Below are 23,857 nucleotides of genomic sequence, written 5' to 3'. Positions count from 1 at the left end.
CCCCAAGACAGTTTAGCTGAGTAATTCAGAAGGAAGCCACCACACAGTTATGCCAGTTCGTGAAAGCTTTTTGCCATTTCATTCATTTATTCTAGCTCTCATGTCAGTTCCATTGTTCCATAACAGTTAAGGTTTTACAGCCTTAAAATAATAAATGCATTTTCTTTTCACATTTTACAAGTCTACCCCGCATTGGTTTCACTTTTGAGAAGCAACAATACATGACTGAACACCCACTATCACATCAGTGACCAGTAACGTCTATGCAATTTTTTCTCTAAACAGTGAAGTTCAGCTGAACAGTGAGTCAGGAGCTCCTTCTGCAGTTCCATTTCAGCTTTTTCTACGAAGACAGATTACCTGAAAATACAAAAGAGCCTTCAAATGAACAGAGAGCAACTCATACAGACAAGCCAGACAAACAGATGCATTACTGAACAATGTTTGGAGCATCAATGACAACATTTCTCCATTCCAGGCATTCCTTCTCTTGATCCAGGGGACATGATGTAATATGCTTCACGACTGCTTCCATTATTCTGTAACTTTATCCTTCTGTCTTCTCTTCTGCACGGGAAAAGGTTTACCGAAGTATTAAAATTGACATAAACAGCCCTATTGTGACCCAATTTTGTATTGGTTCCCTCGACTCCCGTGTCTCTCCCTAAATATCACTATGGTCATAACCTCATTTTATTAACAAAGCAGCTCTTGGTGCTACCTAGAACAGCACTTCAATCTCCATCACGTGGACCAGAACGCACTGAAGTCGTGTGGGAGTTTCCGTTACCATTTTTAAAAGCAAATCACAGCTGTAACTATGAGTAGAAAGAGGCAAGAAAGCCATTTCTTCAGAAAACTGTTTTTTTCCAAAACTGATTAATGCATGTGAACTTGAACAATTCCAAAGAAAATGTCACCTCTAATGGAGTACTTTTTTCCTACTGGAGAAAGGTCATCATCTGAAACAAGATCTACAGGGCAGCAAACAATCACTAAGATGCTTTACTGACAATGTCCACTCACCGCAAAAGTTTCTGCCTGCACACCGTTAGATCTCAGCTTTTCCATAGTGTTTTATTGGCAGTGGAAAATGCATCAGTACTTTATTGAAAGAAAGGAATAAATAATACTGTGATAAAAATAGTTCAAAAGTAGACTGTACATATTGTTACATAATCTGAAAATACACAAAAGATTAATAGAAAAAACCCCAGAACAATAACAATGAATTTCAGTTTTACAAGCAAAGTTAAAAGTGAAAAACAAAATAAGAAAAAAAAGACATGCTATATATATTGTTGCATAATAAATAATGCACCATCTGAACAGATTCTTGCTGGCTTTTTAATATGCCATTTACAAGTATCAGATACATTTTCTACTCATACAGTCCAAAATGGCAACACCCATCAAAATTAAAGTCCAGACAACTCTTTAGAATAAGTTTACAAAACACAGAAGATGACTTACATAAGAAAAGTAAGGCCTTTATTAGAAGATGCACTGCTTGAAGTTTCAGCCCATTGTACCTTCATCTTTCCCTACTCATTTGACATGAGGCTGCAGTGCTTTAAGATTGGTCCATTAAAACTAGTTCCACCAGCATTTTCCCACAAGTGTTCTCAATCAAAAAAAACCCCAAAACCTCTCTGTGGCCTGTGGCTTATGACCAGGAATCATTATGAAGTCTGTCTTCCTCAGTTAAGGAAAAGAAAAAATACAAACGGTTCTTGGTTTATGGCTTGTTTTCAGTCACTGTGAAGAGTCACTGTACAAATACAGCAGAGTGTTATGAGCAAGTCAAAATCACTTCTAAAACATGTTTTCCTCAGTCTCAGAGTTCCTCCCAGCTCTTGAAACAAGTTCTATTTTAAATAAAGACAAACTGCCACTATTTGACAAGTCCTCTGTGTGGAAAGATACAGCTCTGAGGAGAACAACACTCGTGTACCGCAGCTTCTACATCAATATGTGAAAAAAAGCTGGGCTTGTTTTCAGCTCTAACAGCTCCAAAAAGACAAAATATATACTGCTTGGTGTCACGATACTTTTACAAAGGTATTAAAATCCTTTTCACCTTCATTTTCATTATTAAAAAACAATGATAATTACAGTAACTGCATAATTTACAAAACCCCTATATTGCTCATAGGGACATATACATACAAGCATTACAGTACATTCAGTTGGAAAGACTAAAATTAGAATAAAAAATCAGCAATGATTTGATTTGTAGACTGAATAGAAACTGAAAAAGTAAGTAACTATATAAATGAGAAGTCACATAAATATAAGAAACATTTAGATTCTAAAATATTTTCTCTATAGTACTCATGAATTTATTTGCTAATTAAAAACTCTGTAATAAAATATCTCAAAGTGTCCATTTAACAAGTATTAACAGGTTAAGGGTTCCAAATGTTCAAAATGCTGCATATCACCGGTAGAAATAGTGTGGGTAAACTGCAAAAGCAACAACAAAACAAACAAGAAACAAACAAAAAGGAAAAGAAACACACAAAAAAATTCCATTAGCAGGTTTTTAACATTTCATTCTAGCACTTTCACAAGCAGCTCAGTAGTGCAGCAGTCATGCATCAAAATATTGCCATGCCATGTTGGATGGAATTTTATTGCTTTCTGCAAGTAAAGCACATGAGGTCAAATATTTCTGCTTGGAAGATTTTCATCCCAGGCCACCTGACTACAGAAAATCCTGTAACAGTGGGGACTATTTGGGGGAGGCGAAGACTTAAAATTTCAGTTCCTTGGAACTTAAAAAAAATTACAATAGCCCCTGAGATTATGAACTGAAAGATTCACATGATCTGAGTTTGCATGTGCAAGAGTTTCCCTTCTCAGAATTTCATACATAAGAACTTTTTAGGACTAAATTCCTAGAAGCAAAAAAGTTCAGAATTTGAAGAAAAGGCAGCCAGTACATGAGCTGGAAGGGATGCCACCAGTAAGAAGAAAGAAGCTGCAAGAAGAGATGATTTACAGTCCATGAAAAACACCAACACAGGAGAAAGATTCACTGAATTTTTTTTTTAATCCATTATAGTAAATATTAAAAAAATTTAGTTTTCTGAATTATTTGCAAAATGAGAGAAATTCTGTTCATGAGAAAATACAGCAAAGGCTGCTGAAGAAACATATAAAATCCTGTAAGAAGGCAGGACTACAGATCTTTCACAAGCCACAATACGTGTATTTTGTGTTACACTTGTGCTATCAAGCTGCCTTTTTTTTGTCAGCACTGCTCCAAATTTAGGCTGCAATCACTTAAATCCAGCCTAAGCAATCTCACTGGCATGGAGTATCCAAGAACTGTAGAACTACGGAATTACCTCTATAACCACTCAATATGGAAGTGTGTTTTAGTGGGATAACTTTGACCAAGCAAAGACCCTGAAAGATCAACAATCAGAAATGAAGTGGTACAGGCTAAACTATTTTCTTTCCTTTACATGCCCAATTTAGTTCTCTTCCCTCCCCCCCCCTTTCAGTAGCTGTGTTTCACCCAAATTTTGATTTCAACACTTTCTACATAGCTATTTTTAGCATAAGCTGTCGAAAACCTTCAAAAGGTTACAATATTGACAAAGCTAAGTATTTAAACACTCACTCTTCATTGCAGGAAATAAGCTCCAGATTTTCAGCATAAACCTACCCTGAAAACTTGAACAGTTTTCTTAGTGTAAAACCACTGTAATAAAATACCTGATGTTTTTTTCCATAAATAGCTGCTTTACCAGCAGACCTATCAACTTTACTCACCAGGAGAAGGCTTTAACAGGAGTAGGTCCTTACTGTAGCAGAATCCAATCTTTGTGTTCCTGATACACTGCCTATTCCAAGAAGCATGGGAAGACATGCAGAACACAGCATGCATGTTAGTTTTCAAAAAAAAAAAAAAAAAAGGAACCCCAAACCAGACAAACCCCAACTATCACAGCAACGTGATTATAGCTCTGGTACTCACCTAGCTCTAAGGTTACAAGTTAGAAAAGCCAAATTTGTTTTACAGTCTCTCTGTATTAACCACTCCTAGTTTCAGTGGCTAACAAAGAATTCTAAAAAAACCTGCAGGTCAACTAGCACACAGACATTGGCAAAGGTAATTTTATAAGTTATTTACTACTTTATGTAGTTCATAAGTATTTATTTAATATCTCAGAAATAAAGGGGTTTTATACAGTAAAGACTTCGCTTATTTTAACTTACGGAGTTTTCCTCACGAATTCTTAAAAATATTTTGTGCTAGTGACAGTATCTGAGATTTTAGAAGACCTCATCAAATGCAAAGATTCCTTCTTTGAGCTTTACTCATAAATACAATTTTCAGAACCTGGGACAATTCTGACAGACTATGCTGCAGTTCTCACCCTGTCTGTTCCAACAAAATACATTTTTTACCTCTCTTTTGTAAAACAAATTCAAGTCAAAGTTCATTCTCATGGTACTACAGAGGCTGTTTTTAAACAGACAAGATCCCTCATGTGAGATGTGATCAACTTCCACTTCCAGATGGGACTTTTGCGGTTTGCTTTTGTTGTTTTATTGTTTTGTTGTTTTTTCCATTCATATCAGTGTCTGTGCACACATATAGACCATTAAGTGCACACCAGTGAAGCAGTGATTTCAAGTATGATCAATATTTAAGTGACCTCTGCAGGGTAACACACAGGTTACTCAAGTTTTAATAATCTCAAAATTATCTGAGTGAGTTTACTCACATCATTCTTGAATGCATGTTACTGCACTTCAGAAGTGGGACTTCCATTGGTCTTAATTGCTGCTAATTACAAATTACGCATCAGTTGATTAAATGATTTCTACTAAAATGTAATTTTATTTTCCTAGTTTAAATTACTATTTTAAATTACTATAATTCTGATTTTGTTACTCCAATGATGTAAAAAAGAAACTCCGTATCTAGTAGACCTTCCTGAAATGGCAAAGCACCCTATGGTTAAACACAGTGTTAAATATACAACCATGCACAAGGCAGATGCTTTTATGCAGCAAAAAGGTCATTTGAACTTGATTCCCCTGTAAATCTCGGGCAAAAAAAGCACACCATGCTTAAAATAATACAAAACCAATACCATCAATCTGCATCTTCTTTGGCTGCATAGAGGGTGAAGACATTGAGGTTGTAACTCTGAAATTTGCAGGAAGAGTCTCTGCTGATCCAGCAGCTAAACCTCTGATGTCCTTTGGTCTAAACTTCTTTCTCCATGAAGGTGCTCTCCTAAAGCTCTTATCATCATCCTGTCATAATGATAAACAACATTAGCAATGCCAAAAATGGAGGATTGTTACTGACACTAAAAGGATTTACTGGCAATCTTGGGTAAATGTATCAACACTGAGTTAACTGTAAGGATATAGCAAGTGAAGTAAATATTGTATTGTCACATGGTGTTTTACTTAAGCACTTGGGAAAACTTAACTTGAAATTACCCAAGTGCATTTTCCCATTAACACACCCGCATCTTTCAAGTCATATTCCCACTTCAGAAACATAATGTTGCACTTGCTAAATGCAGTCTGACTCCCACTTTCAAACCCATCTTTTGCAGTGGAGGTATTGCGTCCATGCAGATATACCCACTGGGCAGCTCCATTTGCCAGCTTCCCATTTAGAAACAGTTCAATCCTTTGAATGCTATTTTACCTCAAATATATTCCCTTTTAGAATTAGGAGACAAACATCTACTTTATTTGAAGAGGTCTCCATGATTAAACTGCCTTGTGCCACTAGAACAGAGAAAACATCTGTTCCCTCCAAACTCCTTTTGTAGTTTGAAATCTCTGAGGAAAAGTACCTCAGAAAACAATCAAGCTGCTTTCTGATATGTTATTAAAAGCTTAGTAGAGATGCACATAAAGAACGGAGCTGTCAGGATGTGCCACAGTAGGGCTGCAATAAATGCATTAGGTAAGAGATGAACACAAAAATAACCAAGATTTGTGGATTTGTCACTTTAGCCTTAATCTGAACCACTTTCACTACATAAACTCCCATCAGAACCAAAGATGAGGGAGCCCAGAGTTAGGACTGCCTTGGGGAAGTAACAGCTGCTTGAAACTGTTCACAGAATTCCAGCACAGAGTGAAAAGATTAAAGATGCAGCACTGTCTCCCTTATGCTGTGAGTTCACAGGGTCTACAAAATACTCATGACATTTCAGTGAAGTTTATACATTTAAGATCACAGACTGTCCACAGAAATCACTCTGATGCGTAAACACACCTGCTGATCCTCTACTCCAGTATTAATCAAAATTACCACCACAAGATTTCTCAAAAAACACTCGAAGCTCTTTGAAGTACTGCTTGTTGGGACAAAGTGACTTTCTCTGTTCTACATTGTTAATTTGCAACATTGGTTACTAATTTTCCCATATTTTAGATAAAGAAGATTCAGCCCAAAGTGCTGCTATTAGATATTAACCACACACGCTACAAAAAGAAACTTGCAAATCTTCTTGATACTTTCATATTCAAAGTCATCTTACCTAAATATACAAACCCTGCCATATTTAGAAACTCTCAAAGGCAAGGAGTTTCAAGTTAAGGCTTTTATCACTATTCTGTCAAAAGCTTCAAAAGGTTCAAGCTAAATTCTTTCATTTAACAGTTTCGATAAAGTTTCCAGGACTGTAAAATGCGTCAACAGCTCAAGTAACTTACTTCATCAAGTCTTCTGTCAGTGCCCATAGCAAGAAGGTTATTAAATTCCCTCTCCAGAACAGCACGAGCCTTGTGGTATGAAAGAAATGGTAATTAATTCCAAAAGACTACTAGTTAGTAACCTATAAAGACTTAAAAAAACTTAATAGAACCCAAGTTGTTTAATACTTTCTTATCAGATTAATAAGCATACCTGATACTTAAAAAGTCAATACTTGAAATATTACAATTTAATTTGTAACTTATTAAAAATGTAAGGAAGACTTAACTCTCCCTTAGCAATGACACGAAAGTTCATGATTCTGCCAATTATTTCAGAGTAAAAATTAGCAAACAACAAAAATGATGAGTAGTACACTTGTGTTGTGAATATGGGCAATGAGGAAAATACTTCAACCATTTTTTCCCCCAAACAAATTTAGCAGTGAAAATTGTTATTAACAAGCACAACACTATGAGAAAAGCATAATTTTAAGTTTTCTCTCGTATATGATAATGGACAATTTTCCATTTCTGAAGCTTCTAGAGCTGGGAATAGAAAGCCATGCAGGCACTTTTGAAGAAAGCCCAGTCAGTTACACTTTTAACCTTCTTACCAGCCAGAAGGCAGCTTCTGCTTGCTTACCTGTGTGTTCTGGGTGGGGATTTGCAATAGGAGAGCTAATGCAATGTAATCAAAGGATTCGTCTAAGGCCACAAGAGCACCGTGAACTCCGCTCTCGAGAAGGTTATTTGCGTATTCTTTGAGACCGATGGACACGACCCAATGGATCATTCTTTCATTGCTCCACACAAGGACATCTGTGGAGAAAAAAAAAAAATATTCGCAGATTTGTAACAATACTTTTCTAAGCAAAATCATCCCCAATCATAAATTTCAAGTCGAAAGTAAACATAAGGTTGCTGGAAGGCATTTCATACTGTAACTGGAAAGTGGTAGAAGAGCAGGCACCGTGGCTTGTAAGCAAGCTGTGTACAAAGTAACCCCAAATTTTAGTCTAAGATATCAGAAAAGACTTCTGATATTAGGCAGGGAATGAAATTTCTATGGGAATTCTTGGAAAACTGAATTTCCACTCTGTTTTTTCTTGTTCCTCCTTGTTCCATAATTACCATGAATTTGGAAGATCTAAATACCTAAGTTACTTGGATATTCTCTTATAAACTGTTCAAGGAAAAAAAAAAGGAAAAAAATAAGGAAAACCCACCCCATCCTCCTGAAACATTTAGTTTCAAACTTCAGAGAGCAGTAAGAGTTTCAAGAATGCTCATATTTATATCACATCTCTGCACAAGTAAATGATTTAATGATATGTTTCATCATTCACTGGTCAGGGCCTACACCCAGACAACTCCTGCATTTAACACTTAGTATTTTATAAATGATTCCTTGCTCTAATGCCTTTTCTTTGTTAATAAATTTTTGAGACAAAAACATGTTCGAATCAGACTGAGGTTAAGGCACCACACTAACCCTTGATTTCATTCTGGCTTTCTTCCCTTTTTCTTTCAAGTTCTTTTCGATCATAATTCAGTCTTCGTAGGCACATGATTCCACACTGAAAACTGTTTCTGTTTGGAAGAGAGAAAAATAATGGAAAAAAACCAACTTAGAGACAGTGGAAATATTTACTGAAAGTTAGGCCTCCAACTTAAATCTCTTTACCTATGAAAGCTGTCCACCATTTTGAGCTGCCCACGCAGGTCTTTTTTAGTTAAATGGTCCAGCATTCGAGCATCTACAAGACATTCCATGAAATAGCTGCGGTACTGAGGGAGCCCCAGGCTTGGGAGCCACTCATTGCCAATCCACTCATGGTTCATATCACCATAGGCAAGTGTCTGTTTTTTAAAAAAAAATTTAAAAATGAGAAATAAAAGAGAGGAAGCTATTTTAGACAACGTATTTTAAAGAAATTGTTTACTTAATTCTTAGCCTGTGAAGATAAGCACATCAAAATACTGAACACTACATGTGTGTTTTCTGAAGAAGGAATCCTCATAGAGAAAAGCGAGTTCAGATATTCAGGTCAGCAAGTAAAACTGCCTTAATATATTTCAAGGAGTCGTATGAAAAAATATGCAAGAGCTAATAAAAGTAAAAAAAACCCAATCTATGTGGTTTGATAGCAAAAGCCACAGAATTTCACTGCGTTGAGATGTCACAAATGCCATCTCTCTTGAAAACTGGGGGGAATCTTATTTTTCATGTGACTTTTTAAAGACAGGATACAAAAATATAACTGCAGGGGGGTTTGATACACTTAGCTATTTTCACAAACTGATAAAAACCTACTACTGAAGAACAAGCCATTGTAAATCCCACTCCTTATCCCAAGAAACTTTTCTCACTGCAGTTTTGATCTGCAAATCGACCAGGTATTTTTTAGAGAAAACAGCTAAAAAGATGAAAGTTTGGAAGAGTTTGTAACTAGATACCTAATAAGTCCTTGAGCAGCAAAACCCAGCAGCTTCTTTTTTCAAAATGGTAATAATTCCTTTTTTTTTTTTCTCCCCCTGTGCATTTAAAAGTCAAAAGCTTCATTTCCCTCTGGCAGAAACACCTTCCAGAAAGGAACAAGGCCACAGGGAAACGCACTTCTCCAAGCATCAGCAGGTAGCAGAATGAACTTACTGTGGGCACAGGGAGCCAAGCTGTGATTTGCTATCACTGACAATCAGCAAATGAGTATCTGAGACTTAGTTAATGGGACTTAAGCAGGTTTAAGCTGGAGGGCAGCCAAGCAAGAAGAGACTACGCTGTCCAAAGATATGGGGCAAGGGTAAATCCTGAGTTTTGTTTATATCCCTGTATAAATACCCAACAATATCAACGCCTGAAAATACAATTAGGATTTGTCACCACTTTAGGGCAAAGCAATTAATCAAGAAGGATTAGAGAATTACTGCACAGAAACCTACTTAACTATCTAGACTCAGGGTGTCTCGCAGCACACCTGTGATGGTGGCTGGGTTTAACAAGGACTTCCTGCACAGAGCAGTTATTTTTCCCAGAATTCCGGCTTCCCAGAGAGCCAATACTGAAATCACCTAAATATAAAGATGTATCTTCCAAGTATGCATTGTACAGAGATAAGACTGTAGTTCCCCCCTCTCCCAATCCCCAAGCCACATAAAAAAAAAATCACTAAAAGAGTCTGCTATACAGGAAAAACAGATTCTTTCATGCTCTGATGATTGTGACAGTTTACATACAGTCTGTAATATTAGATAAAGTTTCCAACCTGAGCCCAGCTTCCCTCCTCATCTTCCTGTTACGTGGTTAGAAAAGCAAAAGAACACACACACATTAGTATTTAAGTTTAGTAAGGAGATCAAAGTTAATGGCACACTGCAAGACTCTACTTCTACTGCATACCAAAAAATCTAGATAAAGCCAGCATCATGCAATTTAAAAAATCATGCACAAGGCACTTATTTTGTATGGGAAGTTGCAAAAGCCATCAACTGATTATGTTTTCTGAAAAGAATAAATTTCTGCACCAATACTTCAATTTGTCTATTAGTTAATCAAATCAGAGCTCCATTTTACAGATTAGAGTTTAGTTTACAATCTTATCAATGCTGATTTACTTTCTTTGATTCCCTTCTGGAAAAACAAAACAAAACAAAAAACTTATCAAGATGCAGGTTCCAAGGTTAATAATTAGTAGAAGCAACAATCCAGAATTTTAGTGCGTTAATTTAAATATAAAAAAAAAAAGAAAGAAAGAAAAAAAAAGACCAAAAGGTACTTGATTCAAAAGTTTAAAAAGTGGAAAAAGCACTCTAAGGAACAGAAGTGGCAACACTGTAAACTAACCGTTTGTTGTGTGGCTGTAAGATTTTCCATTTCTTCATGTGTTACCCAGACATTTCCCGTGGTCTAATATGAGCCCACAGGGAATCAATCCCATCCAGTGAAAGGAAAGCAGTAACAAAGAGGAGAGGTTGCAGAACAAATAAGCAATCGGTACATGTAAGGAGCAGGCATGGGCAAAGCAATGGTGGTACAGGTCCATCTACTGAAAGTCACGGCATGCAATAAAAGCTACTGACAGGGACCAAATTCCTTCAGAGATTAACAAAGCTGAACATCATCAATAGCTTACACCGATGGGTAAACACTTGGTTCTCTTCTAATCCAAAAAATGCATTTGTAGTCTAGTATGTAATCCCAGGAATAACTTTAGATTGCAGGGCACACAGACTCCTGAGAGATAGGTGAACTCCTAGTTTATACAGTCTGAATTATTTGGAGTTGATGGCCTTATATGTGGATTAAAAAAACCTCCAACTATTTTACAGATTTCTGCACACACATCTACTTCGTCTGTATTATAAATTTTGCCAAGGCCAAGAGATGAGGCAAATAACATGCACTCTAAGTATTTTGGATTACACACTCACTTACACTGAAATAAACTTCCCTGTCCCTTGAGAAAGAAAACAGAGTTATTCCTTCATTTAATTCCCATGAAAGGAAGAAACATCCTACACTTAAATAGTGTGTTCCTTCTACAACTTAATGTTTCCATAAATTCTCAGTAGAAGCTCAAATCCTTCCAGGTACATATTTACAGTGAAATTTTGGGAAATTCTAAAGATGTTTCATGCTGGATCACTTTCCTTACCGTCCTTGAGGTGGGAGGGGCAGATGGGCTTGTCAGTGACATGATTTCTTGGATGGCCAGCCTCAGCTTGAGCCTGTGCAGGGGGTTGCTGATCCCAATTTCCCGCTGTATTTCTGTGTCAGACAAGGCTGACATGATAGCACCACTTTTCACATTTGCTCGGCAAGCAGCCACGTACCAGGCTGGCATCCCAACCCACAGCTGGAACACAAAAGCAGGGAGTAAACAGGATCTAGGAAGCTTCAAAACCTTCAATTCTTTAGAAGGCTGCGTACACTGAGGGGGCTTTTTGTTTATTTTGGAAGCGCCACTTACCTCCAGCCAGACAACCACAGTAGGCCCATCCCACTGCGCAAAAGGCAAACCTTGTCTTCGGGCTTCCTCCAGCAGCTCATGCCTAAAATCACAGACACAGTTACGAGTTATAATTGATGTTACAATTTAAACACTGCGTTCAAACTCCCTTCTTTCCAAGAGTTAACTTATGCCTTGTATGATACACCTCCCCAGGCAGGTCCAGCACATGTACAAGGAGTACGTAGGGATGAAAGCTGAACTGGACTGGAAATTTGAGAGCAGCAGAGATGCTGGATCTTGCCTTGTCTAAAAGCCCTAGTGACACTATAGCCAACACTCCCAACCCAAAGAAGAAATGTCAGACTCATCTGGCGATCAAATTCTCAACTGCTGCAGTTTCCTGCACAGCAGATTAGACTGGACCAAAGCGGTCATTTCTCCTCAAGGTGCAGATCTGAAAGCTGTGGCAATACAAGACCACATCAGATGCCCACGTCCATCAGGCTGTCAAGGCTGGAAACTGGGACAGTGACCATTTAACGGGTGAATCTCAGCCTGCATCAGCCTGTCAGAATTCCAGGCAGAGCTTCAGACAACCATTATATTCAGAGACTCGTGCTTTGGCAATTACAGCCCGAAAGGCTGTGTACTGAAATTCAGCTTTCATCTCCTGTGGTGACACCATTTCCTCTGTCTTTCTGAAAGAGAGGAGCCTGAAGTTTAACACTGACAATTCAGCTTACAGAAACAACGGAATCTCACATGGTCCCTATAAAGAGCTGCCAAAAATGTTTGATAAACCAAAAGACAAAACCCAGTGTTGTGGGTATAGGCATGCAATGCTGCTTGGCTATGCCCGCCTGAAAAAATTGATAAAGTCTAAAAAAAGCATATTTACACAGCCTTTGAAAGCTAGCTGTATATGCTTAAGCCTCCACTCACTCTCGTTAGAAATTCTGAAAAAACAACTTGACCTAATTAAACAGTTTTTACTGTTTTATGTTATTTATTCATGCCTGCAAAGGTAGAATTAAGAAGATAAGCAGCAATACTACAGAACTAAGATCCCACTTTATGTATTTAACATTTTCTCACTATTTAAATCAAACAAAATCTCCATGCCTTCTGAATTGTGTCACTGGACAGATCCAAGACGATAAAATATTTAGAAGTTTATATATACGTATTAAAAAACACAGGGCATTTTGAACAGTGATTACTGACAGAGTAGGAGCTTTTTTTTGCTACTAGTATAAAATGGATATGCAGCATTCAGCTCTGTTAGACATATATGGGATCCTCCTGTTATATGGGTAGATAATATTAAAAAGCAATCAATGAAGTAATAAGTATACTAGCAACTGTTTTATCAATAGAAGGTACTTCACCTACATCACAATAAATTCCTACTGCTCCAGAACCACCTCCCAGTAATTTTTCCTAATTACATGTGCTGCCCAGAAATGGAAAAAGGGGAGGAAGGAAGGGACTACCAGACAACTGGTTATAAATAATGATCCTGAAGTACCATTTAAAGATTCAACACTTTAGGTGGAACAGTGTTCAGCAGTCAGCAGCTCAATAACTAAATTTCCCTAACAAAGAAAAGACTATAAAAGCTAAAACATATTTGTACACTTCAAAAAGATACATATATTTCTAAATTAGAAATAAAAGATCAGTTATTTTCTTGTTGCCGTGGAACACGTCACATTAATCCCACAAATCATTAGCCCTGAACACATTCAGTTCTGCTTCACTTTGTTGCTTGAAGCTTTACAAATTAGGGAAAAAATTACTAAGATATGATAAAATACTGCTTGGTAAGAACAGATTCAAATGCTTAATACTGTATTTGCCAGAAAGGAATACAACGTTTTTTCCAAGAACTTTAACTTCCAAATTGGTGTCTTTGTCTTCCTTTTTGGGGGTTGTATTGCATGGAGTTCAGAGAATTTCAGTGTAATTTCTGGTAGTTTTATAAATCTCACTGCGTGCTTCATATGAACCATGACACAGTAAATCCTTGGGAATAGTACATGGAATATATCAAAAATGAAATGAGAGGATATGATGCAAACCCACAGTGGTATCATAATGCAGAAAAAGATTGTGTGACTGGAAGGGAGTGTTGTGTGATGGAAGCAAACATACAGAAACAGAATCAAACAAAATAAAAAAATGTTTATGAGGTATCTTTATGCAGAAATTATTCAATGGAGCCAAAGAGGAGTCAACCATGAAGTGGAAAATGAATTGCAGAATTTGTTCGTATGCAGTAAGAGATAAAAAATTTGCTTTCATGGGAAATCATTAAACTCAAAGCTCAAGATACAGCACAGGCCCAAAGCATCTCAGAGAAAGAATTCAGAGACAGCTGCTACTTCATCTGCAAATGATGCATCAATGTTTCTTTTCCTACAGCACAGAACTTCCCTTTTCAAACTATTCCCTTCCATCTTTCCCAGGACATTCACTGCATTCCATTAATGAGTCATGAGATCCCTGAAAGATCACAACTCTCAGGCCAACTGAGTTTCACGGGCCATCCAATTCCCCCAGTTAGGAAGTGGGTGCAAAGTCCAGCCTCACATCTCTGTGAGGGGAAAAAATACTGCAGCAGTGTCAGCAGTGTTAACAGATGGAAAAAACCTGGCACTGTGAGGGATAAAAAAATGCCAAAGCAGTAGCTGGCTACTGGAATAACTCCTAGGTGACAAAACCAAGGGGTAGATGTCTACAGACTTAATAAAAAAACTGGCAGAACTTCACTTGAAATGGGAGCCCAAACATGCTGCTTCTCGTTGTTAGACACATTACAGTCATCTCACACCAGCTGTGGAGAGCAAAGGAACTGTGGACATAGGGGATGAGAAATTATGTCCAAACTGCAGGTGCTTGGTGGAGCAGGGAGTGCACAGGACTCTTCAAAGACCATCTGAAGGATCTGTGTTTGGAATGGCTCTCGACAGGCAAGGATACAATAACCTCATAAGGGAAATAAAGCAGCCTCGAGCAAGCTCACTTTCTCACTGGGTTAAGACAGCATGGGAATGGATAAATCCAGGCCTTGTAGCCAGAGGGGAATGCAGTATTTCAGATTTTCTTGGAAGGAACTGAAGAGAACTGATTTGGAAGAAGCTCAGAACAGAGAAAACACAGTAGGAGTGTGTGGAGCAGAGAAAATAGTAATACTGATGGAAGTGAGAGTTTCAAGGTATAAAACCTGAAAAGCAACAGCACCAAACATGAAAATAACCGACCAACTTCAGGCAGAGCATCAGGGAGAAGTTAATATCCTTATTATAGGTTCATTTCAGGTATGTAAATAAGCTTATTGTGTATAACTTTGAGAGGTATCTTAAATTTAGGTTTGCCTTCCTTTGTGATTAATGCAGTATTAAGTTTGTTGTGGTTGTACACAGAAAAGCACAAGTAATTGTGGCAAACACTGTCAATACAGAAAGATGATGAACACAACACTAAAACCAACGTAGGATTAGTAAACAGAAGCAACAGTTCTACAGAATTACATCTACCTTGGAAACAAAGTGCCACAAATACTTACTATTGCTAAACAACTTTTAAACCTCAAACTATAAAACTGATTTATAATCTCAGTAGCGGTTAATATTTCCACCATAAAAATTCACACCATGCAGATTAAGACAAGACGATGAACTACATCTCACATTGCACTAGGTGACACTGGATTTATTTAAGCAACACATTTTCATAATATATTCTTTTGAATCTAGAATTTCCTCTCATAATCAGACTTTTTCGAAAAGAAGTTAGAGCTTTTAATATATTGCTAAAAAATCCAAATGAGATCTATCACACTTCCACAAAATTCCTAATAAAATAAATATAAACTTACCCTGATTTTGCACTACCACATGAAATGGTAAACAAAAGGAAAAAAATGAAGGAAAAATATAAAACTAGGATTAAACTGAACTCAGAGGCATACAAAAACAAATAACGTGGACTGTAATTTAATTCTGTAGCTATAAATAGGCTTTTGTTAGCAGCCACTGAATAGTGCCCTCAGCCTGTTTTGTGCACATGAATGCAGAAATCAGAAAGATAAGCAAGCAAACAGGGATTAGAGACAACTATAAATAGGCGTAGCTGTCTTTGTTCCAAGCATTCAGGTAACTGGAATTCTTTCTGTGCAATACAAGATTTTATAAAAGCAAACAGCCCCAAGAATTTGTTTTAACCCACCCTCTTCCAATATCAAAATGAAAAGCAATTCAGAGCAGCTTTCCCACTTTTTCCTTTAGATATCCAGCATTCCAAAGGCAACAAGGGATCTTTGACCCCTGGTGATACACTGTTCAGAACATTGTTCAGGAACCTGCCAGGCTTCTGAAGCAGCTGCATTAAAGTATCTCACTGGGATTTTAAAAAAAATTATAGTTAGATTATATTCATTTATTTGAAAAAGAGCCAAAAGAAGGCTCCAGAGGGACCTTAGAGCCCCTTTCGGTACATAAAGGGGCTCCAGGAAAGATGGAGAGGGACTCTGGAATAGCTAGGGAAGGCCATTCCAAACTAAAACCTTTCATTTATTTAAGACAGACACTTGCCATTTAAGCAATCAACAACACTCAGCCATAAATTACATGTAAAGTAATACCAGTATATTTTTGAAGGGCAGAACGTTTACAAGGAAAGCCATGACTTATCTGGAACTGCACTTTTTGCATTTCTTAAAGCAAGGCAGAATAGATTGTTCTACTTGAGACTGAAATTTGTGGCTGGCATCGAGAAATACCTGCACTGATCAAAGAACAACCCTACCCACTATTTAGATATGACCAGACTAAAACTATTTATTCAACCAAGTTGTTGGGTATGGTTTTAAAGCTCTGTAGGAAAGGGGAAAATACCAGGTCATAATAAGGTATGATTGCCTTCAGTGCGGCAGTCTGAGGAAAAACAGCTGAGCCTTCTGTTATACAAACAAACCCACATTCCATTCCGACTTTCCAAACCAACACACTGCTGGTTTTCATTAGCAGCCACCAGGCATTTTTCTTATTTGTTAGTAGAACTTATATACTGCAAAGAAATCCCTCAAAAAGAGACAATTAACACGCTTTTCTTTTCAACATTCACTGACTTCAGAAGGCAAGTAAAAAAGCAAGACCTGTCTGATCTTTGTCAGCTTTTTGACACAATAAAGGCAGCTGAACAGAAGCAACAGGAGTTCAAGGTATATGGCTCAGCTTTGGGAGAAAAAAATGCAAAGAATGCCTGATACTACTTATATAAATTTCAGTGTTTCCTGTATTACCATTATAAGCTTTAAATCAAGATTTCTACTGGTAGCAATGTCTATTGTACACTTACATTTACAGTCTTTGCTTCATCTCTTCTAACTTTGGGAATAACAAGCATGCAAGTAGATACTCAAAAGCTAAACAATAAACCAAAGATTTTCTTGGACAAACAGTGAAAAATTCTCATGACTAGGAAAAGGTAAATGCCTAAAAGGTGTCATAAAAAAAAATAGTCACAATAGATTAAAAAAAGAGGAAATTGGGATTCTACGGTGCAAGGAAAAAGATTTCAGCTGCTAAAATACATGACAGAACGTCAAGAAAACTTTTAACAGGAGTGAAAAAATTAAGTGAAGAGAGAAGCAGTTGGCAGCTATAACACAAAAGAGCAGAGAAAGAAACAGCAAATTCGCACAGAGAGATGTCAGCACTGAGCATCTTGTGCTTTCATTCTATCAACTCCTTCACACTCTGGAGCAAGTCAACAGCCTCAGGCAACTTGGGGAAATTTTCCAACTGAATCAACCCCAAAGTAGGTATTAAATATAACAAATTTCGGAGGGCGGGAGGGGGTGGTGATGAGAGTCCACTTTTATCTCTGAGATTATTACAGCATTCTAATAATAAGTTTTCAGCACTGAAATTCATTTCAAACTTACCATGACCTCTGGTACTATTGACGTTCTGAAAAAATAGTAACAAAACCAAACCTACAGAGGCTTATTAGCCATAGCACCATATTAGTCAAAAATATCCAAACATGAAACTAAAAAATAAACCGCAATATTTTTAAAGAAAGCAATACTTTACCAACAGAGGACTAAAAAAAAAATTTGGTAACTTACTTTTTCTGCATTTTCCTGTTTTTTTCTGCCTGACCTCCAAGCTTACTGAGACCTAAGGCATCCTGAGAGGAACCATCTGCTTCTCCCATGCCACCTAAAAACAACCCAAAAGAACAGCCTTAAGTTCTCAATCAAGTATTTAATCCTTTGTAATATTACTGATCATGTACAAAGCCAATCCCCCAAGCCCACACCTCTTACAAAACAAAAAGCAAACCCACCTTGTCCTAATCCTTCCTTGCTTGTTTGTCCAGGTCGTCCCTTTTCCTTCTTGCCAAACAAGCGGCCAATGGAGGATTTGATCCCCTTCTTTTTGGGAGCTTTGTGAAGGGAATCTTGGCTACTGTTACTGCTACTGGGATTACTTGTTTGCCCATCTTGAGAACCTGTTGAACTTCACCCACAAAAAGAGTCATAAAGGAGCCCGTGTAAAACAAATTCACCAGTGTAACAGTGAGAGAGACAAGTTCAGGGTTCTGTTCAAATTATTGAAAGTTGAGTAACCCACTAATGACATCTAATTTCAGCTTTTATGAGAAATGGAAAGAAATTTATCCATTAAAATACAAATAATTAAATTTAAAAAACAGTGAAAACAATGCAAGAAAAGAAGAAAGAGAAATAAAATCTATATACTATAATATGGAACTATATACTATACTAAGTCGATAGAAGTGTTTAAAGTGCTGAAATTGCCAACACAAGTTCCTGACCAAGCGAGGCAGACAATGAAAGTCTGAAATACTTGAGAGGAATCCATCCCAGGCACTTTGAAAAGACCATCTGTCCATCCAAGTGATAGTTATTTTGCAAGTTATTTCTAAATTTATACCTAAATTCCAACTTGAAAAGTGGAATTGTGTATTTCTCATTTCCTAAAGATGAAGTAAACTTAATGTAGATTTGAGTACCAGAAGAATTCGTCACATAATGCCATTTCTGATCATTAACACAACCTGTATTCTTATTGTTTATGCAACAGTCACTCATTTATGTGTTCATACTCTTGACTTTCAAGAAACACTTCAACTACCAGACTAAAATCCTACAGGCTGAACAGCTCTGCAGCTTTAGGATTTTATTCTGATGATGTGAAAACTGAGTTTCTGGTAGGTCTGAGTGTCCCAGGCACTTACTTCCTGATGTCCCTGATATCTTCATGGCTCACGGTGTGCAAAGCTCCTTTCTGGACTCTGTCCAAACGCAGAGACCGAGGGGAAGAAGGCGGTGACGTCTCACATTTTATCGTGGTTTTATCATCTCGTACCTCTTCTCTGGAAGCTGGAGACTAATGGAAAATCAAGGAAAACTTGAGGGGGCAGTGCCAAAACGAATGTAGCATCAACACTACACAAAATAGTGAAAGGACAAATCAATTATTTCAGCGTTAAAGGACTGCTCTTGCCATTACCATTCTGCAGTTGCTTAGCTTTTGCTTGACTTCCTTCTGAATGTCCTGTTACCTTCAGTGTCAAACTACTAAATTTCAGTCTTAGCTACTGAAATAAGTCAGTAGCACTTATTTTTAGTTCATTCAGAGTGCTAAGAACTAAAGTAATGTCTTAGCACCACAAAACTAATGTACCTCACTTCAGTTTGAGGAAGTGCAAAAATCAAAAGGATCTTTTAGCAAGATTACTGACTTGATGAAGTCTTCTGTGGCTATAGTTGATCTTAAAGTTTAGTAACAGAAATTATTATATTATTACATTATTATAACTTTGTGTGTGCACTAACAGATCTTTAAAATTAAACAATGATGCATCAAGACTGTAAAACAGTGGTTACAAACAGAAAGCAGCACAAGTCTCCACACAGCAAAAAACAGCCAAACAAACAAACAAACAAACCCACAAAACAAACCCACACTTATGCTAAAATGATAAACCATAATCTTACTTTACTACAGAGTTACTCTGCAAATGCTTTCTTTTACCTTCCTGTTATCCAATAATGAGTCTGGACTCAGGGAAGGGGATGAAGGAGCACACCATTAAACAAACTAAAGATTTTTACCTTTCTACGGTGTTTCCTTAAATCACTAGGCTGACAGATGCATGCAAAGAAAAGAAATTTGGGAAAGCTGTATTTATTGTAAACTGCAGCACAGACTGAAAGAACTAGTACAGAGACAAAACATATTAGGGAAAATATAAATAACAATTACAACAATGGCACAGAGAAAGATACTGAGTATGAAGTACTCCTCAAACCACAGATTACTTAAAATGTATCCCAGAAGAGAGGAAGAGAAAAAATAAACACTTAGAATTGGTTATCTACTGAAGTACTGTAGATGTTTGAGTGTATTGGTACTACAGGCAAATTAGCACAGAAAAAGTGCAGTATCCTCAGCAAGAAAAACACCGAACAGTTGCCTTTAAAAGTTGAGAAATTTCCAGTTATGTTTCAAGAGCTTGCCTTAAACCTACATATCACCCACAGTAGCCTTAAATACACTGTCTGCAGTAGTGTCTCCTCACAAATTAGTGGTTCCTGCAGCTGTTTCCTACAAGGTACAAAAAGCAGCCGGTATTTAATAACTGTGAAAGACAAGAGTGCCAACAATAGCTGGTTTCTATATAGTAACAGGATTCTGTTCTAAGTTTAAAGTGCTGGAATGTTTGAGCAGGAGTCCAGCACCAGTTTTATTTCATCCTTCATCTACTCCAGAATTCCTCATTTCCCAAGTACTGCTCACCTCTGCCAGTGCACAGGGCAAGGCAAAAACCTTGAGTTACACAAACGAGTTATTCCCACTGATGCTGACAAAAGTTAAATTTAGGTAATTTGTTTAACAGTTCTTCTTATTTAAAAAGACAATAACCAAAAATAAAGTCAGTCCCCTTTGAAGTGGGACAAGGCAGGGGGGAGGGATGTTGCTTCCCTCCCACAAAGGATGACTTTTAATCATTTTCGATTTAGAAAACATGTAAACTAAGCAGCATTAACATGGTAAGTTTCATTCAATCTGACTGTAGAGTACTACATTAATAAGTCATTCAGTGAATCATAGAAGGAATCTTTAAAGATGATCTAGTCCCTCCCCAAGTTCTTGACAAACACCTGACTGATTTTACTCTTGCTGGATCTTTTATCTATTAAATCTGATGCTCTATAAAAATGCAAATGTTTACCATATGGAATGAAAACTGTCCACAAAAACCAGCCAGGAGAGCTGCAGGTTTCACAATTTATCATGTTGATGCTTTTTAATCATGAGGGGTTTTCAACTGACTGAACTGCAACCACTACTTCAGACAGCCTTAAGCTAATTTGCCTACGTGATCATAAATTGATGCAACTCCCTATTAAAACATTGAAAAACACAGCAGAACTATTGTTTAGTCAAATAATTCATAACAGTTGTTCCAGAAGTTTCTAGAAAGCTCTTGTTCTGTACTTCTAGAAGCACAGCTTCTTGTTTTCAAGCTTTCACAAATCAGTTGCCAGGTACAAAAACTATCAAATGCAACTGCAAACAGCAGGATCAAGTGACTTTGATTCACAATTATGATGTAAAGTCAACTTTAATTACAGTTCACTTTTCTTCAATTACATTAGATTACAAGACACATTCTCCTAATCCAGTTTTTTGGAAAAGAGCTACTTAAATTTGTATCTGGTTTTATGCATGAGAAGCATTTTGCTTATCTACGTATTACTGTGAAATGTTAAAAGATAAAGTGTCCCATATCCTGAATTTTGATAGAACAACTAGTAACTACAGTTTCCAAAAGCATATGGAAATCTGGAGAGAAGGTGAAGTGTCTAGAACTAAATCAGAAAAGGAGCTTTTCCTGGAGAGTACTTGCAAATAAATACCAGTATCCAAGATGCTCCAAACTGAAAGTTATCCTAAAGATGGGAAACTGTTTGGTTTACTTCACATTTATGTAAAAAAATGAAAGGAGAAAACTTGTATCTTGTTTTCACAGATATGTTTTCATGTACAAAGCAGTTAGCTCCTAGAAGGATTAATTTTTCTAAGCAGTCCAAAAGAATGGGTCCATCTTTCTCTACTCACTGAACTACTAAGCCTGAACTACTTCATCAGCCACAAGGTCTAACAGACACTTCTTTTTCCTACCAGTCTTCATAGCCTAAAACAGGACAGTAGCACTCATTATTAATAAAACAGTAGTGATACCACCACAGTCTTCAAGATTAATACGCAAATCATTTTTTAGCTGAATGTTTAGTGAAATAGTGGACTGCTAAAAATGAAGTTCAAAGCAGAGGGAGAAAGTGGTTGAAAAACAACCATTATTTCTTGTAGGAAGGGGAGTCTGAAGAAAGACTATAACAACAGAAAGAATATTTAAGGACAAGATGTTGACCGAATAATAGGAAGGTTTTTCCTAATCATTATGAACTGTATCTTACACTTTTTATAAAAGTTGAAAGGAAGCAGTAGAAAAACCTAGAGGAAGGAAAAATACAGCTGAGTAAGAAGGAGAGGAAGGGGAAATCGAACTATCCATTTCCTAGAGAAAACAAAAGCTCTTCCAAAAAAAAAACCTGGAGTTAATGGGCACTTACCAGCGTCATGATCCCCAACCTGTCCACTTCCCGAGCCGGGCTGTGTGGGATCCGCCGTGGGGTGGAGCGGCCGCTGCCAGGGGGAGAGGAACCAGCCAGGGAACCGCTGGCATAGGAAGGAGGGATGGAGCTCATGGAGCGGAACCGGCCGTGGGCATCCAGGCTGCCACTGCCCACCCTGCTCTCAATCTCCTCCGCTCGCTGCTCCGTGTTCTCCTTCTCTTCTTGGATAAGTCTAAGGGATAAAAGAGTTTTAAAGGAATGTGACATTCAAATAAGGGCCATACGAACAGAAGGAGCGGGGCATTAGGAAGGATCAGTACAAAATGACCATTTTCTAAGTGATTTTTATCACAGCCCTCACACACGCCATACCTGATCTCTTTGTTGATGGCATCCAACTGTTCCTGAAGCATTATGGCCAAAGTCTGAGCATCAGCCTGACCACTTGGTGACAGCAGATCAACTGAGCTGAATATGGTCTCTCTGTCGTCCTCCACATCAGACACATCAACATCACTCTCAAAGGCTTGTGCCACATTTGCCAACACGCTTGCTTGCTGGGCTCGCTCCCAATCCTGCTCATTCAGAGTTTGAACCTAAAAGAATCCATGAAAAAAAATTAAATCCAAACTTAATGGATAAAAACATGATGTTTCTGTTGATTTTCAGGTTGTTGAAAATAATTTTTTTTGAAGTCCACTTACATTCTGAATACATCCATCAAGACAGCAGTTTTTAGAGAAATGTAAAGAAAAAAAGCTATAATATAAGAAACTTTTAAATTTCACTTCACTGGAAGATGCAAAATGCACAGGCTTATTGAGTAAATTCTAACATCACATATCTTGGTTATACACACTTTGAATTACAGTAGAATTTGGCTATCAACTCCTTGCAAATTTTGGAATCATTCCTGAAAGGGACTTGAAAAGGCTTGCATAACAGTTAACACATTAGAATAGGCTATAGACACAGAAGTAGGACTGTTTTAAATTATATTTTATAGGCTCAGCAAAATTAAAAACCAAAATTTGAGTTCAAAACCATAATCTTGCAATTATTTGCTAACAATTACAAAGACCAGTAGCTGTGCATTAGTTAGTGAAAGAGGATCTACAAAATCTACTTTTTTGCTAGGTACTCCAGTTCTAAAAACTCCTCGCAATGATTAGCCCTATGTAATCTATTTTTTTGTCACAGTTTTCTTTGTGTTTTCATTTCAGAGTTCTGTTACCTTTGAAGGTTCATCTCTGAGAGCTGCCAAACGTCCCTTCTGGGGACGCCTCAGCACGGAGGAGGTGCCAAAGGAGTCCGTGTGAGCGTCACCCACAGAGGAAGATGTCACAGGGAATCTGAAATCCGGTCTGCTGGAACACACAAACAAACATTTTAGCTTTACAAAGGGAGGGGAAAAAGGGAAAGAAATCAAAAAATTCACCCAAATGATTTTTCTCTTACTACTAGTGCCAGCTGCTTCTAGGCAGTGTAAAACCTGTCTTATATGCTCTATAAGAAATAGATTTTATAGCCATATAACAGA

At 37.4% G+C, this 23,857-nt stretch overlaps 1 protein-coding gene across 13 annotated transcripts in view; it reads right to left on the bottom strand.

The window, feature by feature from the left end:
- The window catches only part of PPFIA1 (PTPRF interacting protein alpha 1), a 54,079-nt gene continuing 30,222 nt past the window's right edge, over positions 1-23,857 (bottom strand). For 4 of the 13 annotated variants that reach the window (XM_027907792.1, XM_027907790.1, XM_027907795.1 and 1 more), the window contains 18 exons: positions 23,552-23,684; positions 22,690-22,913; positions 22,315-22,549; positions 19,789-19,818; positions 18,909-19,060; positions 17,994-18,166; positions 17,773-17,866; positions 11,655-11,736; positions 11,340-11,540; positions 10,529-10,591; positions 9,951-9,977; positions 8,372-8,547; positions 8,180-8,277; positions 7,331-7,506; positions 6,706-6,774; positions 5,115-5,280; positions 3,784-3,854; positions 1-2,466 (listed from right to left, as the gene is read on the bottom strand). In XM_027907792.1, coding sequence (XP_027763593.1) covers positions 3,796-3,854; positions 5,115-5,280; positions 6,706-6,774; positions 7,331-7,506; positions 8,180-8,277; positions 8,372-8,547; positions 9,951-9,977; positions 10,529-10,591; positions 11,340-11,540; positions 11,655-11,736; positions 17,773-17,866; positions 17,994-18,166; positions 18,909-19,060; positions 19,789-19,818; positions 22,315-22,549; positions 22,690-22,913; positions 23,552-23,684 — 2,158 coding nt within the window. In that variant the 3' untranslated portion in view covers positions 1-2,466; positions 3,784-3,795. The remainder of the gene's footprint in view (positions 2,467-3,783; positions 3,855-5,114; positions 5,281-6,705; positions 6,775-7,330; positions 7,507-8,179; positions 8,278-8,371; positions 8,548-9,950; positions 9,978-10,528; positions 10,592-11,339; positions 11,541-11,654; positions 11,737-17,772; positions 17,867-17,993; positions 18,167-18,908; positions 19,061-19,788; positions 19,819-22,314; positions 22,550-22,689; positions 22,914-23,551; positions 23,685-23,857) is intronic. The other 9 variants (XM_027907791.1, XM_027907796.1, XM_027907793.1 and 6 more) reach the window with 6 other exon arrangements.

Source organism: Empidonax traillii, unplaced genomic scaffold (assembly GCF_003031625.1).
Source record: "Empidonax traillii isolate 1590-97213 ecotype Southwest subspecies unplaced genomic scaffold, ASM303162v1 scaffold1547:size94665, whole genome shotgun sequence".
Taxonomy (NCBI): Eukaryota; Metazoa; Chordata; class Aves; order Passeriformes; family Tyrannidae; genus Empidonax; species Empidonax traillii.
Note: the sequence above shows the minus strand (reverse complement) of the source record. Positions and strands in the feature narration are given on the sequence as shown.